At 37.9% G+C, this 12,038-nt stretch overlaps 1 protein-coding gene across 1 annotated transcript in view; it reads right to left on the bottom strand.

The window, feature by feature from the left end:
- Window positions 1–8,795, bottom strand: part of ZZEF1 (zinc finger, ZZ-type with EF-hand domain 1) — a 56,376-nt gene extending 47,581 nt beyond the window's left edge. The window contains exons 1-9 of the mRNA XM_010573898.1: window positions 8,742–8,795; window positions 7,832–7,976; window positions 6,549–6,743; window positions 5,467–5,638; window positions 4,585–4,784; window positions 3,286–3,496; window positions 1,983–2,099; window positions 1,574–1,752; window positions 473–571 (exon numbers count right to left, since the gene is read on the bottom strand). Of these exons, the coding sequence (XP_010572200.1) occupies window positions 473–571; window positions 1,574–1,752; window positions 1,983–2,099; window positions 3,286–3,496; window positions 4,585–4,784; window positions 5,467–5,638; window positions 6,549–6,743; window positions 7,832–7,976; window positions 8,742–8,795 (1,372 nt within the window). The remainder of the gene's footprint in view (window positions 1–472; window positions 572–1,573; window positions 1,753–1,982; window positions 2,100–3,285; window positions 3,497–4,584; window positions 4,785–5,466; window positions 5,639–6,548; window positions 6,744–7,831; window positions 7,977–8,741) is intronic.
- Between the last annotated feature and the right edge of the window lie 3,243 nt (window positions 8,796–12,038).

Here is a 12,038-nt window from a genome sequence, read left to right as displayed (position 1 = left end):
CACAAATCTCTTTCTTTAGGTTGCATCCAGTACATAAAAACATTGCATTAACAAAGACAGGCTTTAAAGGAGAATTAATAGTTACATGCACTCTGTGAAAATTTCAACGATTTCTACCATCTCTCTCCATCAATATTTGGAAAACCAGCAGTGAATCACTCATGACTTCAACCCACAAAATGTGCTCTAGTATAGTTTTCTTCATGACAACTCATTGCTCACTTCCACATAGAATATCAGTAATTCTCCCCAAAATCCAACCTGTGGTTTGTTTGCTTTGACAATAAACTGGTTCCTGAGAAATTCACCTTGTTGTAAAATAGAATTTACATGTTGGTTTGGTTTTTAATTATAGATCTTCTGTATCATAAAACTGTTGAGTAGTACCAAATACATAGGCTACAGTACCACAGCCTTGTTAACAGCCTTTGTGTCTGGTTGAATATTCTGTATTTCATCTCCAGGCTCTTACCATCCCCAGTCCATGGCTCTACAAGCAGGTTTTCAGGCCCCGATTTATCTTCTTTTCCCTTTACATCACATGCTTGCAAAGTTAGTCGTAATGGTTTTCCTAAGTAAGAAAACCAACAGGTTTATCAAACTCATAAAATAGAAAGCCTGTTTTCCAGTTCTAAGTTCTTCACACAGAAAATAAATGAAAAAAATATAACACTATGAGATTTTTACCATTGTCAGACAAAAAAAGAGGGAAGAAACTGGAGTATAAGAGATACATTAATCTGAAATAGCTCATGTCTTAGGTACAGACAGAAGGACAATGAAAACCACAACAAATGATGTTCCTTCAACTAGGTGCACACTTTGGAATTCACAACGCATGAAATACCACTCTTGTCTTGCAAAAAGCAGCAGCTACTCTGGGAAAAAGGAAGCAGTTTTCAAAACTTTTGAAACTAAATACTGATACTATAATTATAAAATAATTAATGTATTCTTTGGCACAAGCCAAGAAGTCCTGACAGAAAACACACTAAAAGGCAAACAAAGGGAAAAATTCTTTGTGAGAGACTAACGATAATCTCAGAAGTTGACACCTGAGAAAATACAGATTTATCAAACAAGTACAGTCGATACAGCAAAATCTTACTGCCTTATGTCAGACTGTGCACAGCTCTACACTTATGACATACTCAGATTAATTTATAAAAGTGAAAAAAGAACTGTAAATAGATGCTAATGACATGACATTTAAAACACATCTTAAATCTATGCACATCTGCAAAAGCAGCCACTTACTGAGGCTAAACGTACAAAAAAGTGTGTTATTGGAAGAATAAAAATATTTTATGTTATTTTACTTTTATACAATACAAACTACAAAGTTCATGTTTCCTCCCTCAAGATGATGCCACCTGGTTCAATTCTTAGAGCGCAGAAAGCTGATCTAATCACCAACTTTTAGGGCAGTTCAGCTTCACAGGCTATCTTCTTGGTAACAGCTGTTAATTCAGAAGTCTTGTATAATTTTAAACCCCACCGAACAACAAGTAAAACGACTCAAAGCTGCATATTGTCTTATGTATAGTAAAGGATCCAACAATTATTCATTTACCGTATTTATACAGCAGGTTCTGTCTAACTGTTGCCATGGAAGCAATAAGGGATGAAGCCTTGTATGGAGTGTCCAGATGATCAGTGATTGTACAAAGGGAACTTATCACTTTAGCAACACTCCCCCTGGCTAAGGCAAAGGCCAAGAGTGTAAGTTCAACCTCTGGAGTAGTACAACAACTGGGGAGGGAAAAAAAACAACCGTATGAAAAGAAAATTTAGAACACTTTGTTTTTAAATAAAGACAAATAATGCTCACATGGAAAAAATTTAAGGTGCCTGTTTCTTAGTGTCTTTGAATTTTTCAAGATACTAAAAAAAGAGCAGGTGAGTAAAAATGAAATATGTTTGCTATACAAATTCTTCTAAACCATTTTCCACTGCATCAAAATACATCAACACAATCTCACCTTGTTATTCTTATAAGGAAACTATCGACTTCTTCCAAAACATTTGGAGATAAGAAGCTTGAGAAATCTGTAGAGCCCGGTGTGAGGGATAGAGGTGGCATGTGTTGCAGTGCTTTCCTAGTAAAAGGAACAGAATATAACATCAGGAAACCAGACAGAATCAGAGAAAACAGCCTTCTAAAATGAATTAGACATTTGAATCTTCACACTTTTTACGAGTAGGTCTCTACAAATAGAAACTAAGAGAGAAACTTGTTAGCTCAGATGAGAATTTTTGTTTAATTTCCTAAGATAATGTAATAACCCCTAAAAATAGGAATTCTTAAGTGGTTTCATCAAAATCATTCTATCCAATACTAAAGTTTGGGTTTTTACTTGCTAATTCCAAACACTGAATTTGTAATTCCTGAATGCATATTTTTAGTCAAGACTCCTTCATAACTTTCTCAGGTTTTATTAGCTCAGGATCCATGTTATGTTTCTAAAAAATAATCTAAACTGCAGCAAGACTGAAGGCTCTCAGTTTTAGTAAAGCTTGGAACTATGAACCTTTTTCAGATGTAAGCATGTATAAAGTTATCTAAACTTTAAAGAGCTTTCATAGATGACACAAATTAAGGATAGGCTTAATGGACTTTAGCCCACAGTATTCATTAACCTAATGACTGCAGTGCTTTTAAGTGGTGGCAGCATGCTAACTAAGCTCCATAAAAAGTTGATGTGGGTGTGTAGTGATTTTATTAAGATTCCAATCCTTCAAGTCATCGAGCAGAAGTGTTTGGCAGACAAACAAGGAAACGTTACACAGAAAATGGCCAATCACCACAAGCAGACATCTGCACAGATACTGCATATACTCGACTATATACCCACATAATGCATGACAAGGCACTACACAAGCAAGAATTTGCTGAAAATTAAGCTCATTAAGCAGCATTCATGAGTGGAATGTGTCCAATATTTATAATCAATAAGATTATAGAAAGAAAATTAATTAATTTTAGGCTTCTCAAAATTATTACAAGTCAAAGGATAGGTTAAAAACGTATTTTTCAGTGTCCCTTCAATCACGGCTTAACAAGCAGATTAGATACAACAGCTAGGAGAATTATACTTGTTCCACTATGTGCAAATGGATAAGAGCGAAATATCAAAATTTAAACAGTGTGATAGCTGAAAAGATGTTCAAACACCTTAATTGAGGGAGTGGAAACCAGTTACACAAGACAGGTTAGTTTACTAAAGCTGGAAGTATTTAAACAAAAAAAAAAAAAAAGGCACACCATGGAAGTTTGGTACTTACTGAGTATTTTGTAAAATAGTGTGAACGAATGCTGGATTTGTTTCCATGGAAGCTGTTACCAGAGAGGTCAGCAGAGACCAGTACCAGATAGCTGAAGCATCACACACAGAGACGCCCACCTTCTTAACTCTTTGATAACCGACAGCCCTGAGTCCATGGATTCTAGTGTCACATCCATCACTAAGGCAACGCTTGATGTTTATCTGTACATCTGTCAAAACACAAAATAGAATTTTTTTCCCATTTCTTCTGCTGGATTAGATCTAGAAGAATCTAGATTTTCAAAACAATAATTACTGCAAAACCTCTTAGAAAAACAGCAGCAGATAACAGTACCTCCACATACAGACAACTATACATGTTTCTTCACTGTGCACCGTATGATTTGGAAAATTTAGCCTTTGAACGGCCAAATGATCCATTACATATTGTACGGCTAGAAATTAGGAAAAAAGTAGTAAAAGACCCTCAAAGTGAAAAATAGCTTATAGATTATTTCCCCAGTACCTTTTACCTCCATACATAGGAAGTGTCTTGGCAGTGGTAGTGGAAGAGATAGGGAAAAGGAGTAAAGCCTAAAAGCAAATTTTTAAGTTACATAAAAATTTTCACATCAGTTCTTGACCATTTTGCATAGCTAACATTGTCATAGTTACTTTTGAGGAACAACATCCTTGCTGTCCGCTTCTGTGGCAGAAAAGGTTCATCTTAGTGAAAAGCACCTATTTGAGCTGAAGGGACAAAATTTCTGAAGCTGCAGAAACCATCTTAGGAAGGAGCAGCTTTCCTCTGATGGATTCCAATATAGCACCCACAGATCTACCAGACTTAAAAATAACACTACTTAAAAACACTTAGCATAAAACCTGCTTTACAAAAATCATCTGACCAACTTCAGAGTTTTGCTACCAAAAAAAAAAAGAGAGAAAAAAAAAATTTGCTCAGAAGCAGATTTTTTGCTAAATACTATTATCCAACATATGCTTTCACTCTGCAAGCAAAGATATTTTAAAACTGCCCAGTATCTTCAAATTGAAAGGCTAAAACTGCATCTTTAGTCATTCTAGCTCTTCAACCCTTAGCCCAAGTTACAGACAGATTTCATGAGAAAGACTCAGAAGACTCTCTTATAGCCTAGAAATTAAACTACAATTAAAGCAATTTCTCTGACCCAAGGACAAGGTCAAAAGTTTCTGCTCTAATGACTGCTATTTCAACACATCATTTTATGATCTACCCAACCTTTCACCTTCAAAAAAGCAGCAAAACAATATACCAATGGTATCTTTATTGACTCACACATCTGACTAATGTTAGCGTTTTCCAACAGTGTTACGTAGCCAGTGATATTGCTTGGAATGTGAACATCTCGGACCTCCTGAAGACTGCTGGCATTCCTTCCCACTGCCACTGTAACTTGCTGTGGCATGTAACTCTGGTCATTGGCTGCCACTGCAATGGACAGATGTCTCAAAACAACATCTGGTTTCATCTTTAAACTGCAAAGCAAAGAAGATAAAACAGTTCTTGCAAAGAGAAGATAAATCAAGCACTTTTAGCTAAACTTCACTCAGTTTCCAATTCTACAAACATAAATAAATCCACTAGAAATTACCTAATGCTTCACAGGCATTACCAACATCATATCATGGTGGATGAGTTCGAAAATTTGTAATTGACTTAAATGACGGTCACCTCTGATAGTGAGACTGTAGAATTTTCTATTGTGCAGCTTTTCAACTGAGAATTCATTCCTCAGAAATGAAAATGTAGTGTCAATAATGACCAAAATTAGACTTTTTTTTTTTTTTTTTTTAAAAAAAAACTTTTTTAGTTCTACACCAAAAAAACCACAAACATTTCTCTTTCATGGAGCAGTAACTTTTTAGGCAATGGCAAAGCACTCCTATTCAAGTACTAACCACTGCATCTATAACAGAGTTTGGAAAGCTTAGCTACAAAACAGGGTATGTGTCAGCATGGAAGATGTATGCATTTTACAGGTGAACACTTTTACTTGGTGATTAGGTCTTTAAACTTTATGCAGATTAATGATTTGTGTTCAACTATATTCATCTGTCACTCATTAATTCCACAATTTTTTTCAATTATGGCCCACTGGCTGTAAAACTTAAGGACTAACTACCCCAAAACTCAGCTGTATATTGCTGTGTCACTCACCGTATCCAATGTGAGCGAGCACTCCCATCCGACTGCCAGAAGGATGTAGTTTCTCCATTTGTCATCTTGTCAATATCCGCAGAATTGGATGAGGTTTCTATGTGAGTATAGCACTTTGTGACAGACTTCAGTTTGTCCGACTCCTGATTACCATTCAAGTCACTGGGGTAGTCTGCAAAGAGAAGAAATCACTCATAATATTCTTCTTTTGCTTGTTTCGAGAATTATTATACCTTTATAATAACTATCTCATATAAAAATAAGTTGTTGGCACAGAACACAGCTCCTGAAGAGGTGTTTCTGACAGAAACTTAGAAGACAGCAAAGTTTCATTTCAGATGAAATCACAATAATCTCAATCTACCACTTGCAGTACAAAAACTCCTACTTCGTCAGGATTTCAATAGCCTTTATCTCCTCCTTTCACTACTGGCCTCATCAGTGCTTTATCATTATTATTATGGCAAAATACAAACTGATGAGAGGAAAAAGTAAAATATGATGGAGAAACCTCAATGTAGCTATTCTAGGGAAGGGACAAAGCAGACTGTTTCCCCAAGTTACATGATCCGTTTCAAAAGAAGCGCAGAGATCTGAAAATACCGAGTCAAGCGGTGAAGAAAAGGAGCCCTCCCTCTAGGGAGACCACCAGGACAGTCCCACCTGAAATACAATAAAAGATCGACTACCTCCACCCTAAAACAATAAATTATTTTTTAATACTGCACAGTCAACTTCAGAAAACATTCACCTTCACATGGAAACCAAGTTTCCAGCAACTAATAGAGGTATCTGACTGAATAGAGAATATTGTACATTAGTAATCATCATTCTGAAAGAGGTCAGGAGAAAGATGAGAAACATCCCAGTGTGTTACTCAGATTGCTAGGCAGTTAGGAAATCCATTCACATGCCTCAAAAAATTTCAACAAAAACACCACAGAAGCATGCAGATCAACTCCATAAAAAGTCACGCCTGTTGAAGATTAAACAGCAAAGAAAGCTTTTTATTTTATCTGTAATCTCTTCTTCAAGCTACGATTACACTACCATCCTGAAAAAAAAAGAAAAATATTACATACCTCTCTCTTTTAGGAGAAGTCGATCTAAAGAATCCTTCAATACAGAAGACCGCATAGTACAGATATTGTTGAAGTACTCCAACACTGGGTAAGGGATGGCCGTACTAGAAATCCGATTCCGGTGCAAGAATCTCAGTATCATTGAAGCGTGAAGACCAAGACGCTCTTTCGATTCAGAAAATATATCAATAAAACCTAGAAAGAAACATTATTTCTATCTTTGTTGGAACATCTGACTTATCCAAGAAATCATTTTCCCCCTCTAGGTCTTACTACTAGGTAAATCCAAGTTAAGCATGGGAGCCAATATTGGAACTACATTCCACCATAGGAAGCAGCTCAAGTTTGCAACCTTTACAGCAGGACTGCAAAAGGTGCAAATATTTTTGCCAGTTACTTGAAATGCCTGAAGGGGTTCAAAACAATTACCAAACCCCTTAGTTCTTAAGCTTATTTTGCTGTCCCAAAAGCTCCAAACCCTTACCTTCAATATCTAACTGAAACAGTTGCTGCTTGGCTAATGAGCTGATGTACTCACATCACTCACCTTGAGCTATGCTAAGCATCTCACTTTGGCATTATGGATTATTCCCAAAGAGGTGCCTAATGCTTTCCACCAACTTCGTAAGAAACTTCAGCTCCTGAACAGTGGTACTCTGAATCACAGTGCATTTGGATGCATAGAATAGTACCTCATTAAGTACTCTCCTCTGACTTGGCTATTAGCCAATTTAACACTTCTTGTCTGATCCTCTAAGACAAATCCCCTTTAGCCACTTATCATCAAAAGCTTGGAAGGAAAGCCAGTAACCGATACTTATCCCAGAAATCAAATTCTGGAAACTGACACTTTCCAAACTATATGCTAGAAAAAGTGAATTATGTTTTAGCAGGATTTCAAATGCTAAATAACAATATAATAATAATAATAAAGTATATGACTCATCACCTGGAACAGACTCAGTGGAGGATTTATTCCTCCAGTTACCAAGTACAAGACTGCATTAGTTAGGCACTCACCAAAATTTTGCAAGGAACTGTTTTCTGTCTGTGAGATAAACCAAACAAGGATGAGAAGCTCCCCAGTCACGCAGAGAAGAAAGTAAGTTAGCTGGATGCAATTATGGGAAATTTTTAATTTACAGCAACTTCACTTGTGTGACATTAGAGAAGTGAGAATGACTTGGACTATGGTTTTGAGAAAATTAGAATTTATTGAAGCAGCACTCCTTATATAGGGCAGGACTTGGGAATCCACTTGTTTTGTCACTCTGTTCTCATACCTGGAACTAGTGAACAAGCTTGCAGTTGCCTGATTACATGGCTAAGTTCCCCTTGAAGATTAGCTCCACTAGAATTCTTGAGAGCCTCCAGCATATTCTCCACATCTACGGTGCCATCTCCTTCAGCATCAAATTGTGCAAAGGCCTGAAGAGGAACAAAAAAGAAAATTTATTTCAGCATATTTACTTCAAGCAGAAATTCAAGCTATTTCATAGAAACCGTAGCAGTAAACATTATAACACTGTTAAATAAAAATCAAAAGAATCCATTTTCCATAGTATTGAATTCATGACAACAGGAAACAGCCTGGCCTGGAAATGTGCAGTCTTTAGCAAGTTTTAAGGCACTTGCACTGCCTTCCTATAAAAGTCAACTGTAGTTATGCTTAGGTAGAGACAGCACATCATCTATACCAGTGAATCAGCAGTATCCATCCACCAACACCCGGGAGTATGAAGAAGGTGCTCACAAAAGAAGACTAAAAAGCTCTTCCATTAAAGCATGAGTTGGTTCTAAAAGCCATACCATCCAGCACTCAGTACTGCTGCATCCATCCCTCACTGCAGACACTCAAATTCTTTCAGGTTTTTTTTCTTTATTTTAAAAAGTGCCCTTAGAACCAGAATATTTTTTTAAATGTGTATTTCCTTCCATATACTGTCCTCCTACAAAAAAATACCAGTTTAACATAGTTTGTCAAAGTATTTGTGAAAACAATGGAGAGAGTTAGAAAAGATTTTTTTTTTCTTATTGAAGGGAACCATTGCCAGCTTTATTAACTTTGACCTTGATATAATTTTTTAAGATAAGAAGTTGTGTTGAGCATGTATAAAAAGTAACTCACACAGCTTGTACAAAAGTACAAGGTATTTTTATTCATCTAAGCCTATAAAACAGAACCAAGCTCACAAACGTAAATTTTTTAAAACTAGCCACTTCAGAGAACTCATGATCCAGTGACATACTACTATGAAAAAAACTAGCTATATTTTCACAATCATATTTAATTTTGAAACAAGCTTCTGTCTGATTGCTAAAAAAACCTGAACATACCCCAAAAAGAAACGCAATATGTCAGGAGCACCCATTTTTTTTCGTATAAATTGGGAATGCACTTACAAGCAAGACTTCAGTCTTCCAGGCCTGAACTTGGTAAGTTCAGCTACATAGCCAAGCAAATCTGGCCTCTAAGAACAGATAATGTCACAACTGTCTGACAGAGTCAAAAATCACTGCTGTTTGGGCAGAAGCTTATGCTTGAATTTCTTGGTTTGCTACCTGATTATCGAACTTGAGGTACCATTAAAAGCAGTATCCTAGAGAGAAATAATCTGAAACTATTAGATCAAAATAACCTGCCAATTAACCATGACATAATTACACCACTTAAATGAGAGCAAAGTCCTCGTAAGACAACAGAATTGAAATGCCATTTTAGCTGACTAAAGCTCCAACAGCACTTCTGCGGCACAGAGCTCAATTTTAGCTTAGCAGTTTTATAAACTCTTGTTAAACATACAGCTGAACCCCTGCTAACAGTGATCACCTTTAAAAAAATTATTCTTAGTAGCAAAGAAGACCAGTGCTGGGCATCCAGAAGGTACCACAGCCAGTACAGATGACTGATGCTGGGCATCAGTTAGATACCAAAGAAAAAACTAAGACCTCTGCTCGAGTACAACAACACAGAGGGAATTAATTTTAACAAACATAACTCGGTTGCCAAAATTCAATGCACAGTTTTGCATGACACCATTCTTGCCATTATGGCTTCTTCCCCTCATATTTGAAGTCAAACCCTGCAATTACTAAAATATGAAGAGAACAAGCGACCAAGTTTTGTGACGTTACTAGTGAAAACAAACCACACACGAGACGACAAGGCTGGATCTGCTGATAGATACTTTAAACCAATTTCTTATACTTTCATGTGAGGAGAGATTCCCACATATATGTTTTTCTTTGCATCTTAATGCAGTATTTTGTTATTTTATTTTTAAACTCTTCATATGACCTCAGGAGATTGCACCAACCCTAGAAGTCTAAAATTATTTTTTGACTGTTCAGTATAACTTAAACTCTGTATTTGACACAAAACATACGCAATTTCCACTACTCAGACAAGCTGCCCTGTGCAATGGGGGCATAAGCAAAAAAAAGAAAAAAAGAAAGAGAAAAAAAATCAGTACCCAAACCTCCACTCAGAGCTTTTGAGCTGTGTTCACAACTGGGACATGACACAAAATGCAGCAGCAGCTTTACCACAACCCAGCTGCTTTCTGCTCCTAAAAGCATTAAGTCCACACACTTCCTCCCCAGTTCAAACCTGAATGTAAAGAAACATAAAAGAAACATCTTTCCTGGGAAATGATGATCACCTGGCTAAGGCGATCGCTAGGAAACACAGCACATGACAAAAATCACTCCTTCATCTCACAGACAGCTCGGGAGTTGGACAGTGTGACAGAATATCTGAAGTGCGACTTAGGAAAACTCTGCATTTCATCCTTCACTCAGTAGAACTGCAGCATTAATGTTTCAAGTGGAAGTTGGATACACTACGTGATAGCTGCTGAAGCGCTAATGAATCAAAAAGGATTCAGAGGTTCAGTTTATCTAGAAAATACATTTTACATTTAAACAGAGGTTCACTTTGCCCATAAAACCTTCAAAGTATGTGTTTACAAGCACCACACTGAGAACAGAAAAACTTAACGGGCAGCTCAAAACAGCCTATGCCAGACAGGATTCCATAAACATTAAGAAGTGAAACCTACTGACCTGCCATCCACAAACTAACTTCTCATCAGTGCAAAATACATTCTGGAAATCTAAAATACTACAGCCCATGGGCTAGTACCAGTTATAGAAACAATGACATCAAGGTTTTCCACACAACTGCCAACATCCCAACTTCACAGGATAGGCTAGATGTGACCACATATCCGTACCATGATAAATCCTTTGACAAGTTTTTTCCCCCAGCTCGAGAGCAAGAAAAAAAAAAACCAAACCAAACCAACTATACTCTTCATGCAGAGGAGGATGTGCAACACAGACAATCCTCAAAGTATTTCTGCAGCCCGCAAAGCTCGCTTGTTTGCATTAACAGAGAGAACGCCGATGCAATAATTTCACTCCTACCGTCGTGACTAACGAAGAAGTGTTCTTTATTGGCTCTTGTAAAGGAACTGGAAATGGAGGCAGCATTTTAGCAAGTTACTTCAAAACAGTCTGGTATAAACATACCTATCTGTACAACAAAACTAATCTCTTCCCGGTTTCCAGTAGTCTTGTTAGTCTATCAGCACTGATTTCAAGGAGCACGTGTGTGATTTAACAGCTGACAGAGTTATTCTACTAGTCAGGAGCAATACAAAGACAGCAGGAAGTCACTGGTGAGACTCAGGAACTGCATGCAGTAAGAAACTCAGACACGACCACTTTCTCAACTGAGTGCGAAACTCCCAGCAGGGTATTCTACTGCATTTTAAATGCCGGCTAGAGAGTAAAGCTACAGCTTAAGTGTTCTAGATGGTAAGCTCTCCATACCCCTCCCCCACAGCAGGAAGCAAACTGCACTCTCTTCTACCATTAAAACCTTTCCTTAAGACCTTCCATCTGTGGAGAGAGAACTCTGTTACACTACTTCCTTACAAGTTTTCCAAAACTCTTACTTTACAATAAGTAGTGGGATACCAACGAGGTACTTGACAATTTCGCTTCCGATTTTGAAAAGCAACAATAAAATTAAGCCTGGTAGACTTTGACTTGTTGATAGCATTAAGAAGTATCTCAGAGGAATTGCTGGTATGGAGTTTCCTACCTGTGCTACCCCCAGCTGCACTAGCAGTAGCAACAGCAGAAATACTCTTGTAAATAACCATCTCGCCACGAGCGGCTGCTGAGCACCATCACTGAAAACAGGCACGAATTAAAAAAAAACCCAAACAACCGATATGCCTATCAGTAGCGGCAGGCACTTTTTTTTACCGGGCTGCAGAGCCCTCTGCTCCGGCCTTGCCCCGTTACCGGGAAGGGGTGACCGGCCTCTCCACAGCCACGCTGCTCGGACCCCACGCCACGGAGCCGGTGCCAGCGGGCCCACGCTGCTCAGGCCCGGGAAGAACCATCCCCCCCCGTTACCGGGAGACCCACCTCCAGCAGCAGCAGCCGCCCAGGGGCTCCCGCCGCCTCCCCCCCCCC

The sequence above is a fragment of the Haliaeetus leucocephalus genome, unplaced genomic scaffold, assembly GCF_000737465.1.
Source record: "Haliaeetus leucocephalus isolate CR32 unplaced genomic scaffold, Haliaeetus_leucocephalus-4.0 Scaffold395, whole genome shotgun sequence".
Taxonomy (NCBI): Eukaryota; Metazoa; Chordata; class Aves; order Accipitriformes; family Accipitridae; genus Haliaeetus; species Haliaeetus leucocephalus.
The sequence above is the reverse complement of the archived record's forward strand: the minus strand, read 5'-3'. Positions and strand labels throughout refer to the sequence as shown.